The following is a 26,811-nucleotide window of genomic DNA, read 5'->3' on the forward strand; positions in this document are numbered from 1 at the left end:
AATAATAATTAGACATATAGTAGCTAAATACTTTTTTAAAAAAGTGTTTTACTTAAAATTAAAATAACTGACAAATGAAACGTACATGTTTACCAGTATAGTACGTACATACGAGCGAATTATTTTCGTGCATTGTCAGAGACCATTCGTTTAAGAGGGCGTCGCACCGCCCATTTTTAAGGAGTAAAGTATAGGCAATATTTACAAAATATTAATTTAAAGGTTAAACTGTGATGTGTAATTATGAGTTAAATAACTAGGACTCTATTTTGGTAGTTAATTTATTTTTTGGACTTTCACAGCATCCTTAAAAGCGATTTAAAAAAGTTTTTTCATCTCTACTTGTTTAAGCAGACTGAAAATAACTCGCTTAATTTTGGATTTGGAGTAAAAGCACCCATTATAAAATTAAAAGAGAACAATATTTCGGAGGGCAAGACGATGCGTTTTTTTCATTATTCTAAGTATAACGCTCAATACATAGTTTAGAAATAACGACTATTTTAACATTTTTAAATGACTGTAACTTTTCAAAAAATTAATTTTTTTAAAAAAACGCACCGTCTTGCCCTACGGAATATTGTTCTTTTTTAACTTTATAATGGGTGCTTTTACTCTAAAACCAAAATTAAGCGAGTTATTTTCAGTCTGCTTAAACATGTTTTTATCATTGAACATCACCGGTGCGACGCCCTCTTAACGGGTAGGGCAGCAGCACCGCCTGCGTTTTTGATAAAATCAATAATATACAAACCCCTGGGAACAATGCTTCCCCCTGCCAAAATTCTACAGTACACGTGGCGGCGGGGGAATGGGTAGCAGCCGGCGTAGACGGTCGATGTACTCGGTACTGAATACACTGCAGCAGTAGTCCAACCCATCCGCCATAACAGTCTGATCACCGCAGTCCACCGAGCAGCACGCGGTAGCCGTTCACAGCATAATAATAAAATCCAATCATTCAGACGCTTTTACTCTTGCGCCGTGATTTAGTCACGCAAAAATCGAAATTGGTGTTGTTAACTGCAGCGACCTTAACAGCTGTTCTCTATTCCTGGCAACAAAAAAAACACTTCAACTATGGAAGCGTCGACTTACTCGAAAGGTAATAGCGTAATGACTATTGTCAACAATTCCGGGTCCACGTGTATATAATATACATACATACATATATATACATATATATGTATATATATATATATATATATATATATATATTTTTTTTTTTTTTCACTTCTTTATAAATAAAGTTGTTTCGCCTTCGTCTACACAAGCGTTAAAAGTTCATTCTACAACTAAAAGTTTTACACATTCCGATTACACTAACTTCCGAACAGCTGTGTGCGTTACAAACGATTCAGTTTTTTATTCAAACGATAAATACTAATTGTTAATTAATGTTAATTGTAACCGTGTTTTAATCACGAGGTAAATGAGTAACAATTAATTAATGAAAAACTGAAAAATTGATCGTAAAATTATGTAGTATTAATCGTATTAAAGTCATTTAATTATTAATGATTAAGGTTTAAGTTACTTATTAGTTATTACACTGGTTAAAAGATGCGGCTATAATTTATTTATTTTTTATGGTTTAGTAGTTCACCGTAGTGCGATAAAATACGCCGTTCCCGTGGCCGATTGTGTATATTGTATAATATTGTACATACGAAGATTATTAACTATTAAGTAATAGCAAACGACAAAAATAAAAATAGATATTTATAGCACGCCATGGTCAATCTAAAGCCGGGTTTACACGTTTCACTCTGGATTATTATTTTGAAAGAATTCATTAAGATTGAACCGTGTAAACATCAACATCGTCCAAAATGATCATCCAGAGTGAGCGAGGTCCCCCACACTTCCCTTGTACAACCGGGTATCAGAAAATAATAATGCTTACCTACATAATATTCTATTGGGTTAAATATTTAACATAAATTAGATTATAAGCTAGTGTACGATTAGTAAGAAAGGCCGGCGCTAAGAAATATTGTTGTAGCGGGAGGGGGAGGGGGGGGGTTGTGTCAAAATGAAGATGCCGACTAAAACTGTTAAGATATTTTCGTAAAAAGGTTATATTTTATACAGAGCATATAATAAAAAAAAAAATTCGCCTGATTTAAAATTAATCTATTATCAATTTTTTAGACTAAGTACCTACACAAAAAAAAAAAAACTATTAGTCCCCATTGAAAGAAAAGATTTAAAGGTATTATTTTCAAAACGTTTTAATTTATTAGTGACAATAATAATAACATGTATTAAAAAAGTGACTTTCGCTTATTAGTTTTTACAAAAAAAAATTTCTAAATCACAAATATACCTTAATTTTAGGCATAAAAAATTTCTTTTTATTTGATTTAAAGTATGCTTTACAGTTTACCGAAAAATAATTTAAAAAATGGCAATTTCCACAAGTTTGACAAAACTGTAAAAATGCCTACAATTTTGACAAGAATGGATATTTTTCAAAATAATGATTTTTCTAAATTTGTGTTAAAATTAAAAAAAAAACCATATTTTGATAATAAAAATTAGGTTTACCTTTTATTTATCTTTGTAAACCAGGTTTTTCATTTAAGGTAATTCTTTAGACTCCTTGTACAGCTCACAAATTCATTGGGTCGTAATTTATAGGTTACCGGTATTGAATATTTCAGTGCAGTTAAATTGGCTCCCAAACTCAGGTAGTTGATATATTTACTCTTAAAGGGACTATTGAATTGGCTCTCTCAACATTTATTTCATAAATACAAGGGTTACCAAAATTACATTGTTACAATATTATTTTCGTATTTTTTAAATGGTCTTACCACTTTTATAAATTTTGTAAAAAAAAAAATGGAATTTCATATTATATTCGTACACAACTCATTTAAAGGAATTAAAATTAATTAAAGATTTGAAATAAATTAAATTCTTTGTGGCTTATACTTTTTGGCTAATATTTGTATTTATTGAAATCTAGATATTACGCCAGTGTCAAATTTCTGAATTTTTTTTTTTTAATTGTAGTTTTTCGTGAATATTTTATCTGTGTAGTCTTTCTATTATAGAGCTTCTTATAATAAATAGAGTTTTAGCTTAGACACCATATAGTATATTAAAGAATTGTTATATTGTATTATTATTATTATATTGTTATATTTGCATGAGGTGAGTAAAATTAGGAATTAAATTGGGAGTGAAAAGATACACACGAGTTAGCTGTATGATTAACACTACTGCTTTTGCTGTCCAAATTTCATCCTAAAATAAAGAGTTATTTTAGTGTATAATTTCACTAATTCTAAATAGTAGTTAAACTTAATCATTTCTTTATTACTAGGTTATATCTCAGTTAGTTCCAATGAAAAACAGTCGCCGAATGATTTCGGTTCTAAACATGGTACTCCTAGTATGTACGAAAAATATTTGAGAACCACTTGTTATAAGGAGCCAATGAGATCATATATTTCTTGGGAGCTATTTCAATAGTCAATGGTGAATTTACCTAATATTGAGAGCCAATTCAGTGGTCGCCCTTTCAAGGATACCCGAATTCCTAACGATCCCTTTTAAACCAGGTAAACAGTAGGACGTACATTTTTTCTTTTTACCTGTACTTGGACGCAGTTTCCAATCGTTGATACTATGATGATACAAATGCTACATTATCATGTATGTATAATATGGTTGTATATGGTTATACAACGTACATTTAGTAAGGGTACTCAAAATTCTTCAATAAACAGCTGAAATAGCTGCAGCAGCTGTTCATTTAAAAAAAAAAACCATCGCTGTGCAAATAAACATTGGAATTTAAACCTTTGATTTTAATAAAAACGGCCGCCTGTCGCGCAACTGTCACACTTGTAGTTTCACTGGCCCTACTATAAATAATACGTTATACCAGCTGTTAAAAAAAAAATTATATATTTTTTATTCTAACACAGGCACACAAATAAAACAAATAAATCCGTTAACTTTTTACGTACAGCTAATGTATAAACCCAAAGAGTAGGTAATCCCACAGAAGTTTAAAAATAAAATTGTAAAAAAAGTCAGCACAGTTGAGTCGGTACATACTACATACTCAGAAATACAAATATCGATAAAACGTATAAGTAAAAAGCATAGCACCTAATGACAGTAACGTGCTTAAAAATGTATTTTTAACATGGACATGTTATTGGGCTGGCTACAAAAAAATTTCGTCTATTTCGCGTCACAAAACCATACCTTAAAAAGCTATTTATTTATAAGAGATAAAAGATAAGATATTAGAGATAACATATCCATGGTTCAATGGTTTTTCGCGAAGCTGAGGAAATACCTCTCTTTTGTTATTAGGATGGATACGAATAGGGTTGATTGTCTGTCTATAATAATTTATTGCCGCTGTTACCCATAAATTCGTACCTATTTAACAAAATGTAATAAAACAATTTTCAAGTACCTGTTGACTGTTGATTCATCACCCATTGCAACCTAGTAATTGAATAAGTAATTTTTAAAATATGTAATGTTTCCCTTTTAAGAGTTTAAATACAGATTTTTTAAAAAAATTGTTTATGTTCATGTTTCCCTTTTCTAGAACCGCAAGGCCTAAAACTTCACCTATAAAAGCGAAATAAAGAAAAAGTTTATAATTTTTGTATAAAAAATTTAAAAAATATGATTATTAATATTCAATTATAATTAAATATATTTCACTACTTCTGTACCAAATTTGTACTTGGATACATCTTCGCAATACATTTATAATTAATTATGGGAATTACTCCTTCACTTGTTACTAATTATTATTAACCATCAATCAGAAAAAAGTTTTTTAACTCCTATCTTGGGATTAGGTTTTATTAATAAATTTAGTTGCACACAAGTAATAGATTCACGAATACTGTTAATTTTCTATATTACCAGTGAATTGTCAGTTTATTAGTATTACGTTATTTGTTTGAAAATATTTATATATCAAACAAAAATGCCTCACTTATGGTAAAAAGTGCAATTTATAGTACTGAAAATTATTTAATTTGGTTACATTACCGTTTAGTACATGATCAAGGTGTAAAGTAATTATTGTTATGACTGTAACATTGTATAGCTGTTATAAATGTATAATTAATAATATAGTACATATATCCTTACAATTTGACACAGAAAATGTTTTTAATGATATTTTTCTATGTTAATGCTTAGGTGAGAAAGTACTTTGCAAATGGTTCGATGTTTGGTATGAGGCAAGAATAATCGAAGTCCGACCACTTGTTGCAGAAGAATTGTATGTCATACACTACATAAAGTTCAAAAAAATGTAATTAAAATCTACTATTTTAACACAAAAGTTTACTTATATCAGTCCTTTATATGATTAAAAACTGTTTAGATGGGATGATACTGTATGCGTAAAGCGGTTAATGCCTCATACGCCACACAATTTAAGAATTATGAAGAAGATTAAGAAAATCGTAAAGTAAGATATATTATTTATATATATATAACTAATGATGTCACTATTATTGTTAATATATTTGTATTAATTGTCAACAGCAAACATGTAAGAGCTGGTAAAAAGGCTCAAAGAGATGGAGTAAAATATGTACATGATCAAGCGTATAATGAAAGATTAAGAGAATTAAATGCAGATTTAAGACCAAAAGCTAGACAAGTGGTTAACATCCACAGACCACCGCCCAATTATAATACGGTAATCGGATTACGAAGGAATGGTTAGATTGAATAAATTTAACCAGTGGAGTATAATAATTTAAAGCTATGTAAATCTCACAAAATCATTTATTTTCTGTTAGTAGAATTTTTCATTTAAATACGATAGTGCTATCTATTTTAATAGCGGAAATCATATTTTATTCCTTACTACTACTACTACTACTACTACTACTACTACTACTACTACTACGAGTAGAACACTATTTGCATATTTTAAAATTATATATTTTGTACGTTTATAAATATTCAGTAACTGGTGTATGTTATTGTTATAAGCTGATGGCAAGAAGGGCACGCTTACCGTCATTAATTTTCCTAGGAATATTTTTCTTTATCTTCGCTTTACATTCCCAACTACACGGGGTCATCCATTTTCCTAAGTTTAATTATAAGAATTACTCACGAGATATTTTTATATTTAGTTATCTTGAATTTCGTCACTTACACACACATTAAAATTTTATAAAACAAACAATAAGTTTAGCATTTTTTTAGATAAAGACGGTTTTTAAACATTCTAAACGTACATATAATAAAGGATCTAATAAGGATAAGAAAATATAAGCTAAGGAATGATCTGTTAAAGAGAATGGTGAGGAGATCAATAGAAAAAGTTTTTCAGCCGAGTCTGCAACCACGAAAGATCATTTTCATGTCTCGTTGAAGTACCGAATAAATTTAGAGTAGTGGTGGAATTATAGATAATGATATAGTATATTAACAAGCGGTAACAAGCTAGTATAATAAAATGTCAAGTTTCTGGCTAAAATTGTAGTGTTTATTATCTGGCTTAAAACAATTCATAGAGAAATTGGGCCCTTAAACTGTTTTGAATGTATTATTTAGTTCTAATTTGAACGTTGAGCATACAACATATCTCTTATCTCCTATATCTTACCCCTATCACTCACCCCTATCCCCTACCACTATATCCCACCCCTATCTCATATCAGATAACAGCATAACACTTTTTTCGTTATTTTGGTTATGCTTTTTCGGTTATTTTCCACAGCTAATTCCCACCCTCAACCTCATTCCCACCCCCACCTCATCTTCATCCCCATTTATTTTTTGGTAACGCATTTTTCGTTATAATATTTGCGTTATAATATTTTCGGTTATGTGCCAGAGCTAAGACATGAAAATGTCAAAAGAATATTGACATTTTCATGTCTTAGCTCTGGCACATAACCGAAAAAAGCTTTACCAAAAGAGCGTAACGAAAAAAGAAATGGGGTGGGCATGGGAAAGAGGTGGAATTAGCTATGGCAAATAACCGGAAAAAAGCGTTACCAAAAGAGCGTTACCACACGGAGATGGGTTGGAGGTGGATATAGGGGTAGGAGATAGGAGGTTAGTGATAGGGGTGGGATATAGGGGTAGGGGATAGGGGGATAGGGGTAAGATATAGGAGATAAGAGATATGTTGTACGTTCAACGTTCAAATTAGAACTAAATAATAAATTCAAAACAGTTTAAGAGCCCAATTTCTCTATGAATTGTTTTAAGCCAGATAATAAACACTACAATTTTAGCCAGAAACTTGACGTTTTATTATACTAGCTTGTTACCGCTCGTTAATATACTATATCATTATCTATAATTCCACCACTACTCTAAATTTATTCGGTACTTCAACAAGACATGAAAATGATCTTTTGTGGTTGCAGACTCGGCTGAAAAACTTTTTTGTTGTAATAGTTCACTTAATTTGATGTAAATATTATATAAAACACTTTTTTTCGACACTTCCAAAAACAATTCTAGATACGAGATTTTTATATTTCATGGTTCATATAATTTCATCCCATTTAATTTAATATAATTATAATTATACAAATATTGAAAATTTTCCATCATATATGCATACAACTATATAAAAATAATGATGTCAGCAAAATTGTTCGAACAGTTTTAATAAAAGTCCTTAAAAGTATATTTTATTTTTGTGGAAAAAACAATTTGATTTTGTGAAGGTTGCAGAATAGCAATTATTATATAATTATTTTTAAATATTTATAACGCACATATATTTAAATATTTATAACGCACATTTAATTTTAAGTAATATATAATAAATAATAATAAATTTTTTACTATAAAAGTCACCCTGTTTGCTATTAATTTTGTCATAAAAGTAATCAACAACCTACCTATTAATTTTTTATTATTATATAATATGTCATCATAGTAATCATAGTAATTACTTAGCTACCATGACCATAATTTTACTGATTATAAAATTATATTATAAGCGTGTTTTTTGTAAAACATTATTAAAAATGAAATAGTTATAGCCGAGACAGTTAATGAAAATATTACGGCTACTATTTGTACGTAAGCCATTAAGCCATGCTGTCTCACTTCATTGTATTAAGTACTTTGCTTATTATACTTTAGTTTTTTAAATTATGCTTTTATTATTTATAAAAATAGTTTTTAAACTATCTAGTATAAATACATAAAACTAACTAGGAGAAATAGGAACATAATAATGTTATGTTCTATTATATTATAATAATAGAAGGTATAAATCTACTTTACCGGACACCCTATTTTTCCCCGTTTTTTTTTTTTTTTTTTAATCGATATTGCAAGCTGATTACGAACATGTAACAATTGCCGCTTGCACATAGTTTGGAAGTTACGGACTTTTAAATATCACCGGTATCGGCATACGCGCGCGCCCGGCACCGCACGTCTACCCGCGCCCGCTGGGTACTTTGTCCGTCGATCGCCGCTCGATTCCCTGCTTGTCGTGGTCCTTTTTTTCTGGACACGTGACATAGCTTCTAGAGCCGTTTGAACCGACTTTACTTTAAACCTATGATCTCCTCTTAGGCTGTAGCCTACAAACCTAGGATATTTTTAGTTTAGCGGAGCGAACGAGTGCCAAAACACACGGTGAGCTGCCGTACGCGCCATTGGTGTGACCAACGAATGAAGTACGTATGCCGATATCGGTGATCTTTAAAAGTCCGTGACTTCCAAACTAAGTGCGAGCGGCGAAATTGTTACATATTCGTAATCAGCGTGTAAAATGCTATATTTAAAAAAAAAACGGGGGGGAAAGGGTGTCCAGTAAAGTAGATTTGTTCCAAATGTAATTTGAGAAATCATTATGTTCTGTAGTGTTATATAGTCTATTAAAATACACAGAATTACCATTTATTTTTGCAGAGTGTACAAAGGTAAGTTAAAACACATGGTTAAAAAGGATAAAATAATATGGTTGTCAGCTAGGTGGTTTTAGAATGTCAATATTAGGTTGTGTCCACAATTAATAGGTTTGTTAATATTTAATTAACTCATAGATGTGAACCACACTTTTCATGTCAAGTCAACGCTTGATTTATTAGTATAATAATTTAAGTACATGGTATTTTATAAACACAAACCCTCTTTGGACAGCATTACATTTTATCAAAAATGAACCAGTTAACAAAATTACGAGTATGAAAAACGAGTTAAAAGCGTTCTGAATAGGACTATATCCAGCTCTCAAAGCGGGTTTCAATATAAAAAAAGAAACTAAACTTATTTAAGAGGTTTATGCTGACAGTAATGATTTAACTTTGATCTTAATTTACTCGAATAAAATTGCTCATGCTGGTTCCCTTCTGATAAATGCTGCCCCTTTTGTGTATACTGTTCTAAGTAATATTCTGGAGATATAGGCGATCCAGCTGTTCGTTCTACCGTCTCTCATGCATCATTTACTCATTTTCACGTACCAACTGTTATTTTTTTCTGTAAAAGATCATAAAAAATAACCTCACATTTTTTAAGAAATCTTCCTTCGATTTGTTGGAATAAGCGCTTTTCAATACATACATGAAATGATTGTAGCGATTAATCGTCTTGTACGTTGATATAATTAGATTCAAGGCGATATTTCTTAAAGTAGCTCCTCATAATCATAAGTGTTTTAACAAGCTTTACGTTAACCTTTTTAAAATATTGAGCAAGAATTATATGGGTATATAATATGGCACAAGATAACTTAACAAAAAGCTCTACGAAGCATGTATGTGATTTTGCTGAAAATTGTGGTAATAATGTTTTGATTTAAAATGCTGAAATGGTTCTGAGTTCTGACTATTTCTGAGCAATTATGGAAGTCATATAAGCTTAAATTTCTCCTTAGACTAATAGAATTTATAATTTAACAAATTATAAGCCTATCAGTCTAATAGGTAGACCATATATAGTAAATATTTTAAAGAAGTGGTAGGTTTAGCTAATCACTGCACACAGCTAATCTGTGTGCAGTTATATTGTCTGTGATGCCTGTTGACTAGCAGTCTACACTAAGCTCACTCTGAATCCATTATTATATGAAGAATTATTTTATCCAAAAACTTGACTGTGACTATTTGAAAAGATAGATTGTAGACATGAGAGTAAAACAGTAGTAATGATAAATTTATTTGAAGTACAGAGTAAGTTGTAATAATTCTACAATAACGTAAAATTTAGCTGTACTAGATGAAGCTGAATGCGAGAGTGAATAACAGGAAAATAACAGAAACGGACTCGAGTATACTCGGTGAATATTGGAATGTAATTTAAAAAGTAATTTTTGAATTCATTATTTTAAGTGTAATGCTGAAAGTTTATCAAAGAAGTAATCTAATGAAATTCTATCTATATGGACTTTAAGCATAGTGATATGTTTGCGAGCAAGAAGGGAGACATCTGCGGACGAATCTTAAAAAATAATTCTCTTATGCCTGATGTCTCTCTTATTTAAAATTTTGCTAGAATAGAATGAATATTGTATATGTTAGTTTTTTCCCCATTAAAAATGTGGAATTTTAGTAACGTTAAACTGGGTTTATAATGTATTTTTGTAGGGTTCCTTACTATATTAGCGTATTTACAGCACTATTTTAATGTTATATTCCTCCAAAAAATTGAGTTGACACCATCTGAAATGATGCGCTTCCTAATATCGAGCTTCTGTAATTTATTTATATTATATTTAATTTCGAGTTACAACACAGAGGGTTTTCTACTGTATCGAAGGTATGTTCAATCAATATATCAACAGTAGATCAAATTTAATTTAAAATGTTGTAAAGGTCGCTTAGCATTTATATTATTTGAAATGTATTTATATATGACTGAATGAACAGTAGAACTTATGAAAGTTATCACGTGGGTATTATCACAGTTCTATTAGCAAACATTTAACAACCATTATTTTAAGTTACTCTACAGTTTAAGTGATCATTGGATTTGACCAGCCGACCGCCAGGACACTATTAAGTTATTTTTTAGTTTTTCTAGATGCATTTTTTTTTGTGTTGACAATTATTTGTGATTACTTCTTAATAGATTTTAATAAATTATTCAAAATAAGTTCTGGTAAAAACATATACGGTATACCTTTATCTAAACAAGCTATAAATCCACATGTGAAGATCCATCCACAAACAATTAATTTGTAAAGAGACTTACTTGAACGTCACCATTGAATGATACTAAAATTATATGAAGATTTATTATGTTTAAAGGTCAACTTTGTGTGAAACAATCCTGCTAGTGATTCTTAATCAAATAATAAAAATCTTTGTATCAATTGAATTTTACTACATTTCTATGCTCCTGCTTAGCAAATTAAATTAACGACTTATTGTTACATGAGTCAATCAAGATTTTCTATAAGAAAAACATTTTTTTACATTTAACAAGTTAATCAATTTATTGCATTTTGTATGTCAAATTCATGATTTAACGTTTCGACTTTAATAGTGTTATATGAATGAAGAACAAAAGCAAGTCGACTGCCGGTGAACAATATGATGTTTTTTACACCAAGGACCAACTAAAGAAAAAATACAATTAAATCGTTATTTTACTTATTGATCAAGCTTTATTTTACCTATATAATTCACAAACCGAAAAAGATCTATAATCAACAATTAACTATGTAACTGATTGAAAACTCAACAATAATCAACTACATTATTCTTCGGGAAATTAAACATATTTCAATTTTCAGTTCATTTAGAGTTGAACACTATAAAAAATACTGTACACGCATGTTAAATATCACTCAACAAATTTTAAATAGCCTTGCAGTTATATATTTTTAAGAACACGAATTTTCTACATGGCACACAGTTGAATACAAAATAATATCTAATCGATATTTATTGTAAAAATGAAGTACCGTGAATAAAGTTGTAGAAAGATGTTAAATATTTTTTGACGAGCTTAGACAAGTTAAAAACTATTTTTTTAAGATTTTTGTAAGTGTTCGGAGAAACACGTGCTATTACTCACACATGCATTTCTTTAAATGTTTTAACCAAGATATTTATTAGAAAGATTATAATATTTTTGTCTATACATTTCAAAATAACTTTAAATGTTTATTGAGAGTAGAAATTCCTAAAATAAATGAAGACAAATATATTATGAAAAATTATGTCATCTCTAACCACCAGCTTGTAAAACCAGATTTGAGTAATTTAAATATTTTTATGTGAACCTTTTTTTCATTTAATCAAAAAAATATCTGGCATAATCTGATGCAAAAGATGATTTCTTTATTTTTAGTTATTATTTAAAAAAAAATTATATACATCTTACATCAACGATTATAACCATTGTTCAAATAGTCCAATTTATCGATTGTGGGAAAATTTAAAATACTAAGTACTGATAGTATGAAAGACAAGATTAATAAAAATAGTATGTTTTTTAATTTTTATCTTCAGACAATCAGATAGAAATGATTCTTATTCTTTATCTTCGCCTTACACACTCCCAACTACATGGGGTTGGCCAAATCAGATAGAAATGATAAACTGGTAAAAGAATATCGTATAAAATAGCAGTACAAAAATTAATTGAAATGAGATTTAACTTCAAAGAAACCAGCATCGTTTTATTGAATTTATAAAAATCAGGCTAAAAATCTGTAAACCAGATACCTAGTATCATATTATATAAATTTATGTAATGTAAAATTTAGTTAGAAGTAGTGTACAAGAAGATCATTGTTGTACATTCTTCAATATAAAGCTGATACTTTGGAGCAATTAAATTAAAAACTTCCGTGTCAGGAGCAAAAGTTTATTCTGATAAATATGATGGTTTAGCATACCTAAACAAATTGAAGATTGCTGCTAACTAGGAGAAGAATATTAAACAACAAAGATAATTAACACGAATTGATGAATTTAACGTAAAACACTCATTTTCTAGGACAATTAATTTAATTGTAGTTTTTCTTTTTGAAAACATTTTTGTTTATGTTATTAAACAATATAATACAATTTCCTAATATTTACCCTTTTTAGTATTTTCCAGAGCGCTTTCAGCTTTTGAAGCTTAAGAAGATTTTATACTCCTAATTGTCTACCATTAAAACATACCTACATAAAATACGTTTTATTAGCTTCGTGATGATTTTAGAGTAAAAATACTTATAACAAAAACGAGTGATGACAGGATATTGGACTATGTTTAATTGAAAATTTTTTTTAAATCGCTGTCAAGGATGCTGTGGTTGTCCAAAAAATAAATCAAGTATCAAAAAAAGAGTCCTAATTACTCATTTAACCTTTAAATTAAGATTTTGCAAAACATTACCTATACCTAACTCCTTCATAATAAGAGGTTTAACGTCCTCCTAAATGGGAACATATATTATATTTAACTAGTTTTTTAAGTTAAAAATAATTTATTGACAAATGATTTATTAAAAGCTGGTTATCGACCTGTCAAAATGTTATGCAATTTATTTTTAATAATTAAAAAAAATAGTTAAATACATACGTTACCATTCACGTTTCAAAGTGGATAGAGATCTAAATAATAATAAAATAGGTAAATTTTTAGTCATTTTTATAGTATTGTAAAATAACATAGATAAAAGTGTTTTCACAAAAAAAAACTATAAAAATGTTATTACTTTCTGAGAAAATTAGTATGTTACGTTAAATTCATCACCTTGTATATTAAATTATTGCCAGCTAAATTTAAGGCAGACACGAAAAACACATTTTAGTTACGTGTCAAGTTAATAGTTTTTGAAAATATGGCGTTATTTTGTATTAAATCAGTGTGTTTTTAATGTAACTATTGATTTTAACCTAGGATTTGAATAATGGGTTGAGCTGGCTGTTAATTAATGAGTATTCACAAATAAAACACAATGTGTTATTTATTATTATTTCTTTTTTTTTTCATTTCAATGTCGGCATGTACACTGTCATTTTCGACAATTATGTTTTACTAATATTTTGTGCTATTATTTTACATGCTGGTTGACTATGTACTTACCGCAATAATTTTTTGGTTTTTCAGAACGAAGTTACAGTAGTGGTAAGTCGTATGGATTTTTATACGACGCACAGTTTACAGACTAATAAGTCAATTAACATTGAAGAAACAGAAATAAAAAATATCGAATCTGTGCAAAAATGTAGTAAAAATGATAACGATATTGTTGATGATACTATTAATGGTCATATGGTAGAAATAGACGGCGAATTAAAGATGTTAGGGAGTTTACTAAGAAACCAGTTTGCTCAAAATAATGAAAACAATGGTAAGCATTAGGGATAGAATTAATTTTACTTACATAGTTATAAGTATACCATATTAGGTATAGTCATAATAATATGATTAGAAATCTATAAACAAATAGCATAATTTGAGCATTATAATACATGGAATTGATAAAGCAGTTTTTAGAACAACGTTTGGATGTGAATATATAAAAAAATATTTATTTTTAAATATTAAATGGTTAATTACATTTTTTGTTGACTTTTTCACGCTTATAGCCGCTCCGACGGCGTTTTAAAAAATATCTTACTCAAAAAATGTTTACAAATATTTTCATTTTTTACCTTTTTTAAAAATGATCTACTTTTTGTCTAATTTTTAGAGCTGAAGTTTTGTCATGGGACCTAAAATATAAAAACAACTTTATGATTTTTTCCTATGTATCACTTTTAATGAATATACCTACAAATTTGTTATGAAAATGTACCCGATCATTTTTTTTGCAAAATAAAGTAAACTTTTTGAAAAAAATGATTTTTTTGGTGCTTTTTTAATTTAACTTTTGACTTACCAAGGAAAAATCTGTTTGGATATTTGATAATCATGCGTACAGTAAAAAAACAATTTATTATAAAATCAATACCTTTTTTTTAGCTCTTCTTCAATAAAAACAATTTTCAACAACAAATTTAAATGTTAGTTCATACATTTTTAGGCAATTATTGATACCATAATAAACTAGGCTTAAGCCAGTTCTCTTGAAATCTATATCAGTTTTTAGCATTATAAACATTAAATGGCATAGTGTTAAAATGTCAGAAAATATACGTTTGACTATCTTTTCTCTCTTTTATAATCAAATTATTATGAATTGTAAAACTAGTATTTTTTATATTAATTTATACAAGACATATTTGGAAAAATTAAACCAAATGCAAAATTTTTAATTTTTCTATTTACTACAAAGTATCTAAAATTATATGCACATAATTATTTAACAACTTGATGTTATACTATTAAATTACCTAGGTAATGAGTGCTTCATGCATGTCGTAATAGACGACATGTTGTCAGCAAGGGGTAATTCATATTATTATACCTAGTTGCAGATATAATACTTAATACTTGTCGGTAATAGGCTTGAACTATTAACTATCCAATAACTGTTAATGGTACAAAAAAGTAGTTTTTAATGTTGCCAATTTTAACATTGATAGGATACAAGAAATTTCATGTCACTATTTTGGTATTCAAATTTCACTTTTATTTAAAGATAAGACATTAAAGTCAAGAGATAAGAGTTAAGTGATTATAAATTAGTGATAAGAGATAACATACCCATGTTTCAATGTTTTTCTGTGGATTACAAAAAATAACTAGGTTTTTTTTATTAAGCTGACGCAAGACATTAAAAAAATTTCATTACCATTTCTTTATAAAGCATGGTTTCTTATTTTTAAATAAAAGTTGTTTACAATAAGCATATTTTCGAGGAGGCGCCGAAAGCAAACTGTTTGCTGGTAACTATTTTGTCGATGTTTTAATGTCAAAATTGTTAACTGTTTAATAAAATGTTTGCTCCTATCAGTAAACAGCAGTTTGGAATGTTTGGGTCCTATGATACTGCAAAATCATTTTGCGGCGAGCACAGCTGATATAATATATCAGAAACTAGATTGCTAACTAGTGATAAAAATTGAAGTTGACGTCGGGAATTTTTTTGGGATTTATGTTTGTATAATATACAAGCTGTCCGGCGTTGCCTGAGATTTAGTCTGCCAGGGCTGAGTAAAATAATACCCATTCACCCATTCCCACCTCCATCCCTCATCTTTAATCTCTTATCTCTTATCAGATAACAGCGTGACAGCGTTTTTGTGACACTTTTTCGGTTATTGTGTGACAACATTAATTGTAGTTTCAATAGTTACGTTTAAACAATGGTTTGTAAACAAAAATATTTCAAACAGTAAAATATGGTATTTATGTATTGAACAAATTTTACTTCTAAAAACAGTTATCCAGTTAACATTTATATCAATATGTTATCGTTAATTCTAAATTTTGTAATCAAAATGCCGTTTGTTGTACTTAACTTAATAAATAAATGAAAATTATGAGAAAATAACTTTAAATTATAGATAAATGATTTTATGTATTTGTTAACAAAAATTATCATAATATATTATTTTAAAACGTTCAAGTAACAATTTTATTGTGTTTACAGGATTATTATTGTTATAAACATTTGATAAGGTTCTAATTCTTACCAAAATGGCGGAAAATGGTAACTTTTATTATCTCTATTGACGGCATGTACATTAAGCAATCTAGTTTATTATATACATAGATAATAAAAACATGGATAAGACAATGGACATAAAGTCTTATCAGCGATCATCAAGTGTTATGAAATTGAGGCCGAAATTGATACGAATTTAATTTTTTTTATTTACATAATATAATCTAAATAAGATAATATACAGTACTGTAAACAAACGGCCTTAATTTCTTATCAGTTCAGGACCGCAAAAATATAGTGGCCTCAATTGGAAATGTCCTATCCATGTTTTTGTTATCTATGATTATATATATCTGTAGTGGTGAAAAAACAATCCTTATCAATCCAAACATTATCAGCACATATAAATAAACAATCTATAAACATGTTTGCTTTCGGTAGCACTGCGAAAGTACGCTTAATAATGACAAACTAAATTGCTAACATGCTAACACTAACGATATAGGTATCATAGTTATACCTATTTTCTTTTCTGTTAATTTGTAATTATTATATTGTCGCCAATCTAATAACTATATGTGGTTTTGATCAATATTAAAAATACTTATTAAATTTAAAAAAAAAATGTATTAACTCTTATTTTTTTTTTGGTGCTTTAAAATCTATTTATTCATAAACTATTTGTTCAATTTTTAGTCATTGAGTCAAACTTTAATAATATATGATTTATAATTTATTGTTGTTGAAACACTATGTTTATATTTTCAATATTAATTGTTAATTCAAATTTGAGTTACTTGTATTATCGGTAAACTATAATATAATATGTACCGTATTGTTAACAAAATTTAATTGTTATTGTTATACGTCAATAATCCTATAACTCAATGTCAGTAACAATGATACAATAGTTTCCTTTTTATAGTTTTTTTTTATCACTTAACTATAATATGATGAGTGTTCACTTAAATATTGATATCATATAACTCATTAGTTTTGTCAGACTACTTTTTTGATTAGTCTAATCTGTCCCTGTATTAGTACACACATGCATTTTTACTGAATATTTTTAAGAGAAAACGGTTGCTGGTGACATACTAGAGTCGGTGTCCGCGATGTGTATAATATTATTTATTGTTGTTCTCTCCCTAGCTCAATAATTTGCATACATTTAAAATAGCTGTGCTTATCGCGATAAAAATAAGTTTAGTCAGTAACGATAAATCAGTAACGACTAATTTGTAATTATTATTAGTTTTATTACGCATTGTTGGACATCTAACATGACGAGGTTTATAAAGAAGTGTCATTTTTTAGACAGTCAACAGAAATATCTTAATTTATTTTTTCTACCCTTGGTAGTCTAGTCTCGGTACTTTTGTAGTAATGTATGTGTAGTAAACACAATCCAATTTTTATTTAATCCAGGTGTTGACTTAGGTTATGCATAAATACATGCATTTAATTTGTAAAACACTGGGTATTTTAATTTTTATATATATGCAGTAGATTAGCGATTTATTTTAAGAACACAATATACATATATGATATATTGTATGGTCATCACTTCACTAGTACTACCGGCTCTCCTTTAGCTTGGTACTGAGTTTCCAATATATGCAAAAAATAGTTTATCTAAATAGTTGAAGTATACAGGTTATTATAGCAATGACAATTTATGCATTTCTAACGCCCCTTCAAATAAGCAGTTTGTTGTTCGAAGGGGGGGGGGCATACAACGCCTATGTTTCATTAAGTAAGAATTAAAACCGATCCTCAATATCAACTTTGACACCTAGGAGATAACATTGAAGTACCTATCTCGAAAAAGTATGGCTGCGAGATTGAAGAAAGAGAAAAAATGTAAAATGTTTTTCGTCAACGAATTACAATATCAAATTTATAAGAAAGCGTTTCAATAAAAAAAAAGATAAAATGAACTACGAACAATGCTTAGCTAAAAAAATGGGTTTCAAAGAACTATTACAGTTAATCAAAATGCAACAATAATAATGGTTTGAATATCATGAGCGTACCTGCATTAAACTTAATCAAATGAACAGACGTAGATTATACGAATGATACCTACAGTAAAATACCAAGAAGAAAGCTTGGAGTGGATGCAAGTAACACACAGTTCGAATTTCTTAGTCGTTGCGGTACTAATGATACTCACTTTTCTCACGGCATAAACTAATAGAAATAAATATAAAAATGTATGTTAATGAGGTAAATGTTTAATTTATTATCATTGTAAAATGAATTCAATGAGTTAAATTCAATATAATAAAATGGTAACAATTTTAAGAAGTAGAAATGATGACCGATGTTGACACCTAATTTTAAAATACAAAACTCTAATTTTTTTTTAAAAAATTTGTATGCTTTACCCGCCATTTAGGCGCTTAGCAGCTTCTACCAAAGCTCTCAAAACTTCCCGATCCTCTGGATTGTTCAAAAGAGAAATGATCAATGCTCACATTTTGTAACGGAGTTGGTTGTCTACTCATTAGCATATACTTAGTCTTATTTTCATTTATTTTAAGGCCGATCTTTTTCGTACCGTCCCTTCTAATTCCATTTTCGATTCTCCAGATAATACAATGTCATCCGCATATGCTAAGAGAGTTGAGCGCCCCAGTACTTCCATTTCTCGGTCATCCTGCATATCTCTTATGACTTTTTCAAGAGCTAGATTGAAGAGTGCGCGTCCCCTTGTTTCAATCCACTTCTGACCTCAAACTCCTTTGATGTTTCTTCAAGAAAACGCACTTTGCAAAGTGTGCTAAAATTGCAACACTTTATTAAGTTCACTATATTAATTCCGAAATGTATAAGTGCTGACCATAGCCGGTACAAAACTCTAGTAAGAAGTAAAATTATAAGATCCTTATGCTATAAATTTCTCCAGCAACTTAACATAACCATAAACCAACACTATGAAATATGTAATGTATTGATTATTGTGGTAGTGGTACCTCGTAGTTCTCAAATCATTACCGGTGTCAGGTTACGTTCAGCAGCTTGTTTTCTGATAAAAATATATAGTCATTAAATTAATAAATGTTAAAATATATTAATAGAACTTAAGATAGATTATTCCAGATCTATCTTGAGCTCGTACAAATCAAACATTTGGAAGTCGGAATAATAAGATAGATAATAAAGGAACAAAAAGAATATTGGGGTACCTATTGCCTTAATTTTTAAAAATTATGCCATTGCTAAAAAATGTTTGGAAGAAACCATATTAGTAAATTATAAGAACATATTGTTGAATGTTGTATTTAATTTCAGTTATGGAGTTACACAATGGACATGATGAAAATCAACAGATATCTGAACTGTCTGTGCAGTCTCAGCCTCAGCCTGATGTATTAAGTTGCTGTGTTCCATTCGAGAGCATGATAAATTCTAGATCTCCTTTATATACTATTAGTGATGGAGACATTCCAATTCCTGAGTCCATAGTAGAAAACATGGGTAAAGACTATAACAGGAAACAAATGAATATATGGTTATAAATAAGTACTAAAGTCGTTGAAAATGGTTTTAGACACTGAGTTAACCAATGGTCATAACGAAAACCAACAATTACCAGAATCTCAAGAGTCTCAGTATGATGGCGCATTAAATTGTCGCGTTTCGTCATCTGTAGAAGATAATGTTCAACTTCTCCAAAATAATACATTATCTAATAACGATATTCAGACTAGAAATAATAAAAAGGTATTGCAAAACCAAACATCTAAATAATGTATTAAATTCATAAAATATGTAATGATTATTACATATATTATTTCATTATATATATAAATATGTACTGTGTAATACCTATACATATTACATTTTTCCAGGAAAGCATACCTGAAATAACACTAAAGAATGAGGAAAAAAACACTTCAACTCAGCCCACAGTTATAAGAAAAAAACATTCTAACCACCAGATGTACCAAGTAGAATTGAATACAGAGGGCATGCTAAATTCTAGTTCTCCATCACATACTGATAGTGATGAATGCATTCCAACGTTTTTGTCGGCAGCTGAATACATGAGTAAGATGACCGATGTAAACTGAAAAAATATATAACTTTCAATTTATACTTATATCGTTGGAATTATTTCAGATACAGAGTCGCCTAATAATTATTATGAAAACCAACATTTATCTGGACTAAAAGTACAAGAGCTCCAGCACGACGCTTTAAAAAGTAGAGTTTTATCACCCGTAGAAAACAATGTCTATTCATTCCAATCTAATGACGATTTTCAAACAAATAATAATAGTAACAATAAAGAACTATTACCAAATGAAGCTACAAAAAATACCAATGTAATACAATTAATCAATATTATTTGTCTATGCTATTATTACTTCGTAGAATTTTTTAATAAAGTAATTTTGGTTTGCAGGAAGAAGCCACTGTTAAAATGCTGAATAAGAAAGAGGAACATACGACGCAAAATTTACTATTTGAGAATTCATTAAAAACGATTAGCACACTTCCAGAAACAACCGGTACTTCTGAAATCAATACAGTGGATTTAAAAATGGGAAAACATTCTTTTGTCAGTCTACGAAATTCTCGGTTTTCTCCGCCTCATAAAAACGACGAAGATATATCATGTCCCATGTCTAGAGTCGATCATATAGGTACGAATGCGTCAAAAAAGTATATAATAGTAAATACCATAATTTAATGTAAAAAAAAAAAAATCCCTTGAATAAATGTTTGTAAAAAGTTTTTTACAAAAACTCAACAGTTTATCATTTCAGAAATCAAGTTGCACAATGGTAATCATGAAAACCAAATATTCTCTGAAGTACAAGTACAACAGTCTCAACCAGATGTATTGACTTGTTGTGTTCAAACGTTTGTAGAAAACAATGCCAAGCTTCTCCAACATAAAATATTATCTAATAATGATATCCAAACAAATAGTAATGAGTTGATAGGGAACCAAACAGCCAACAATGATATTATGATGGTAAATATATGTACACTTTTTTTTATAGACCATCGAAACCTTTTACTATTTGATTCCATTTTTCCCAACACCGGTTTTATTTTAATCTGTTCCATTATTATAGATTGCTTCATTCGGTAACTCCTAATATTACTGTCCATCTATTTTATGTATGATTTTTAATTTTTAGGGCCGAAGAAAATAATTACACAGTATCTAGGAGTTAATATACCATATTGTATACATTAGTGTACATATTTATATCGTGGCTTTAGATACACCACCTATCTCATTTTCTTAACTTAACAGAGGAGCAAAACTCAATTACTAATCAATAACTTTATAACAATGATTCTAACAAATAATCTATTGACTTTATCATACATTTGAGCTCGCCAGACGATTTCCCTCGCAAATTGAAATAAAACAGTGTGGCTAACTTGATTTGGCCAAAAATGAGATTTGAGGTGTTGCATCTTAAGCGACGATATATAAATTGGGGTGGTCAGGGTAATAATACTAGTATATTAAGATTCTCCTTATTCTTTTTTTTTAATTGTTTGTACCAGAGACCCCTTCAACTTCTTTACTACCTTTAAAAACACTAGTATGCCAAATTCCAACGGAATTGAATGATGATAACTTGAAATACCTACCATAGAGCTCTATTGGCTAAATAACAAAAATATTAAAATCAGTGCTTTTTAATAAAAATGTTTTATTATAATTATGTTGGATATAATTTTATTGGAAACTTTATTTAATTAAAAAAATATATTTAGCTGGTTTCGTGTTTATAAAGGTAATAACGAAATTGTGGGTGTGTCCGGTCCAAAAAATAAAGTTATATTTATATATATACTTTTTATTATTTATGTATGTTTAAATATCTTTTTTTTTTTTTTTTTTTTTTCCTCAGCTTATCGGCCCATTAAGTGCCATCGCTGCCATCACAAAACCTCTCCATTTCTCTCTATCGTATGCGTCGTCAAAAGATGACTCTTCTTCTATGTTTTTGATATCTTGAGCTATAACATCCACCCATCGGGTCCTTGGTCTTCCTAATGGACGTTTTTTATTTATTTTGTTAACTAAGACTTCTTTTATTACTTGTCCATCCGCTCTCCAAACATGGCCGAACCATTCTAGTCGTTTGCTTTTTATATATGAAATAATATTTGGCCTGTTATATAACTCCTGTAGTTCTTGATTTTTCCTTCTTTCGTAAGTTTGTGTTTCTGCATTGAATTTCGGGCCGTATAAATTTCTCAGTACTTTTCTTTCGAAGGTCATTAGTCGTCTGCTGTCTCCTTTGGTCAGTGACCATGTTTCACTCGCGTATGTGATTATTGGTCGTAGATAGCTATGACACAGTAGTGTCTTTGAGTTATGTGACAGTAGTTTTGATTTAAGGAGTCTCCTTATGCTATAGTAGCATCGATTGCCGCATGCTATTCGATCATTGATTTCTTCATGCATGTCGTTGTTGCTATTTATGTTAACACCTAGGTACTTAAATACCTCCACTTTCTTGAAACTATAGTCATCTACTGTTATGTGGTCTATGTTTGGACTTCTTCTTGTTACCATTAAGTATTTCGTCTTTTCCTCATTTACACACAGCCCTATGGTTTTACTTGCTTTCAAGAGTTTGGACGCAGTATTTATGACTTCATCTCTAGTTTCTCCCATTACTACAATGTCATCTGCGTATGCCAATATTACTTGTTCCCCACATATTTCCATTTTTCGACCGTCCCATACTTCTCTAATTGCTTTTTCTAATGCTAGATTAAACAAGGTGGGTGATAGAGCATCACCTTGTCTGAGGCCTGATTTTACCTCAAAGGTTTCAGACATTTCTTGCAGGAAACGAACTCTGCACACAGTTCCATTGTTACATCCTTTTATAAGACTTACGTACTTTTTAGGATTGCTTAGTACTTTCATTGCTTCCCATAGTTTGTCCCTATCAATGCTATCATAAGCTTGCTTATAGTCTATAAATATAAGGTGCAGTTCTTTATCAAATTCATAAAACTTAGCCATTATCTGTCTCAGTGTAAAAATATGGTCCAATGTCGATTTACCTTTTCTAAAGCCGCTTTGATATTCCCCGACTATTTCGTTTACATATGGGTTAATCCTTTCTAATATTAATGACGTATACACTTTGTAACACGTGTCTAAGAGAGATATACCTCTGTAGTTCTTTGTTTTGGTCGGATCCCCCTTTTTTAATATAGGACATATTACTGCAGTATTCCAGTCCTCTGGAAGGGTTTCTGTATCCCATATAATTGAAATCATCTCCATAATTTCTCTTCTTATTTTAGCACCCCCTTTTTTCAGTAACTCGGCCACTATATTGTTTTCTCCGGGTGCTTTATTGTTCTTAAGCTTTTTGATTATATTATCGATTTCTTCTTGTTTAGGTTTTTCTATCTTCGGTTCTGCTGTATAGTAATAGACAGTTTCGTTGTCTTCCTCTACTACTGGTTGATTTAAGAGCTGATTAAAGTATTCTTTGAAATGGCTCACTATATCCTTCTCTTCTGTGATTAGGTTTCCAAAATCATCTGAAAGTATTCTTGTCTGTGGTTTGAAACCAGCTTTGATACTTCCGCTTTCATTGAAAAACTTTCTAGCATTGAATCTACTCCTTTCAATCTCCTCTATCTTTTTCTTTTCATGTAACCGTTTCTCTCTCCTCAAAATTCTGTTTGTCTGCCTACTTTGTTCTTTGAAAATATCAATATTTAAATATCTAACTAGTTTAATTATTTGTTTTAGACAGAAATACAATTAATAACATTGGAAAAAGGCGAACAGCATATTATGTCAATAAAACCTCATAAGAGTGCTAAAATTGTAAAAAGTAACTACGTTAATCAAATGCATCTAGTAAAATCAAATAATGAAAAAAGTCTATTTGAAAGTCAGCTTTATTCCAGGTCTCCTTCATATCATATAAATGATAAAGATTTCCCAATTTTGGTGTCCAGAGTTGAACAAATGGGTAAGAGCGTCCGATGTGAGATGAAAGCATATGGTTTTAAAATAATCTATTTGGGTAATTAAATTTATCAATATTTCAGATACCGTGTTGACAAGTGCTCATGACAATATTCAACAATTATCTGAACTACAAATGCCAGGTTCTCAGCGTGATGTATTAAATGGTGGTATTTCTTTACATATAGAAAACAATGCAAATTCACATCAGCATAATATACTAGTGAATGGGGTTGTTGAAACAAATAATAAGGAGATATTACAAAATCAAACAGTTATTAAAGAGTTTGATGTTTCTCAATGCCTGAATGAACATGTAACTCATGAAGTTTCAAACAACATTACTTTTTGTGCTAATGAAATTCTAAACAATAGCCAATGTATTCCTATATCAAATATTAATGAAAAAAAACGAAAAAGAAAGAGTAGTTACGAAGATATAAAAAAAGCAAAACGAACAACTCATAAAAATCAAGACAGCTTGGTCGATCATGTTAGTAGATCACAAGTCATCAATAACTACACACCTTTGTCCATTTTTAATCCCACCCCATTTATATCAACGCCGTATCGCACAACATTTAATAATAGAAAACAAAATAGAAGTAAAAAGCTAGAACAAATTGTAAGTCAGTTACAAACGGGAAATTCTAAAAATATGCCAAAGTTTAATAATAAGACCGTGGTTACCAATGGAATAATTAGTTCTACCCAACTGGCCGGAGAAGGATGTTCTCAAGTGCATTCTTCAACTGAAACCAAACATATGGAAGTATCTCCTGTAATTGTCAAAAAAAATAATATTAGAGGTATTAAAGCAAAACTATTGTCTATTTTACTCGAGATTATGAGATAACATACTTAAATTTGACAGTAGGTACTCAACTATTTTTATTTTTATTTATATTTGCAGATATATTTGCAGATCCACATGGAAATTATGATAGTAGCATGGTAAACTATACCTTACAGGAATCTGAAGTGATAAATACTCTGGATAACATGTTTAATATGAGACAATCGGGTCAAACTCATCCTTCGACAAACCCCGATACAAGTAATTCTCATAATACACTTCCCAGGTCAACGACATGTGTACAAACAACTTCTAAGAATAGTATCCATAGCTCAAAACATCGACACTAAAAGGTTTTACTGTTTTTTACTTATAAATAAAATAATTAAAGTAAAATTATATAGTAAAGACAACAGTATTCTTATTACTCAAAATATTTTTTTGTTTCACGTTCAATCACGCCGATAGTATAATGTGTTATTACTGACTGAATTACAATTGTCATCCTAACCTATATTTTGCTTCTAACTTGAATTTTCCTTTAGTCATATTATATACTAATTACACATAAGTTAAATACATTTAGTTTAATATAATAATAATGTAACTCTATATTGGTTGTGTTAATTATGTATTCAACGTACGATAAATCTAAAACTCTATATATTTGTAATTTATTGTACTAACTTAACTGTTTTTCAATACAAGACAACAAGCAATATCTATTATCTATTATTATGTATTTACTAATTCACTAACTTTGTTATAGGTTAAGTAAATTATTTAGTTATTAGTTATTAATAAGAACTTGAAGTAATTTTTACTCATTTTTTTGAAATCTAATTAGCAATTTTTATGCAATGTAATTTTTTACTATATGAAGTAATACTGAAAATTTGTAACAATATTGCTTATTCTTTGTGATTATTATTATTATATATATATATAAGTATTTAATTTAATTTTTCTATTTCGGAAATACTTAAGAGGAACCTAACCTAACCCCCTCCCTATAGAAAAGAAAAGTAAAAAAATGTGATTTTAAATGTTGGTTAATAAGCTTAATGTTACGTTTATCAAAGAATTAATATGTTATTGTCTCCAAAATCTTGTCATCTTTCGTTTAATGTAAAATCATCACAAAGCGAGTAAAACGCAGTTTGCGTAGGTATGTTTTAAAGCTGGAAAATTGGGTGTATAACGTCCTCTTAAGTACTTGCGATATAATTAATAACCTTATTACTTTATTATGATAATTAGTAGTATTACTGTTACCTATGTTACTAGTAGTGTTCTGAATAAAATCGATTTATAGAAACTATAATTATTTTTCATTCATGATATAATACTATTTCTGGCTACTCTATTCCTTAGATTTGTAGAACATATTATTGCAGAATGTTTGTAAGTGAGCAACTAGACAAAATTGAACCTATGAGGTACCAGTAGATTGGGAAAGTTATATAGATGTGTAAAGTTTCTATTGAAAAATTAGATTGTTCGAATACTTTCTAAAGTAATCTAAAGTATCTGAAAAAACTA

General features: G+C 29.4%; 1 protein-coding gene across 2 annotated transcripts; it reads left to right on the forward strand.

Annotated features, from left to right (window-relative positions):
• The first annotated feature begins 860 nt into the window (after positions 1 to 860).
• Positions 861 to 26,593, forward strand: LOC126835189 (GATA zinc finger domain-containing protein 14-like). 2 transcript variants are annotated; one of them, XM_050567561.1, is made up of 14 exons: positions 861 to 1,105; positions 5,191 to 5,305; positions 5,378 to 5,464; positions 5,542 to 5,698; positions 14,044 to 14,287; positions 19,787 to 19,972; positions 20,046 to 20,218; positions 20,347 to 20,545; positions 20,618 to 20,823; positions 20,904 to 21,144; positions 21,268 to 21,479; positions 24,252 to 24,477; positions 24,557 to 25,282; positions 25,387 to 26,593. In XM_050567561.1, exons 1-14 carry the CDS (start codon positions 1,081 to 1,083, stop codon positions 25,617 to 25,619), a joined length of 3,030 nt encoding a protein of 1,009 aa, XP_050423518.1. In that variant the 5' UTR covers positions 861 to 1,080; the 3' UTR covers positions 25,620 to 26,593. The 2 variants fall into 2 exon arrangements, with proteins under 2 accessions (XP_050423518.1, XP_050423519.1); XM_050567562.1 differs by lacking the exons at positions 861 to 1,105; positions 5,191 to 5,305; positions 5,378 to 5,464 and having other exon boundaries at positions 5,581 to 5,720.
• The last annotated feature ends 218 nt before the right edge of the window (positions 26,594 to 26,811 follow it).

The sequence above is a fragment of the Adelges cooleyi genome, unplaced genomic scaffold, assembly GCF_023614345.1.
Source record: "Adelges cooleyi isolate 19-005CV unplaced genomic scaffold, UGA_ACOO_1.1 ACOO_flye_CR_arks_rails_tigmint_CR_PRNA_23, whole genome shotgun sequence".
Classification (NCBI taxonomy): Eukaryota; Metazoa; Arthropoda; class Insecta; order Hemiptera; family Adelgidae; genus Adelges; species Adelges cooleyi.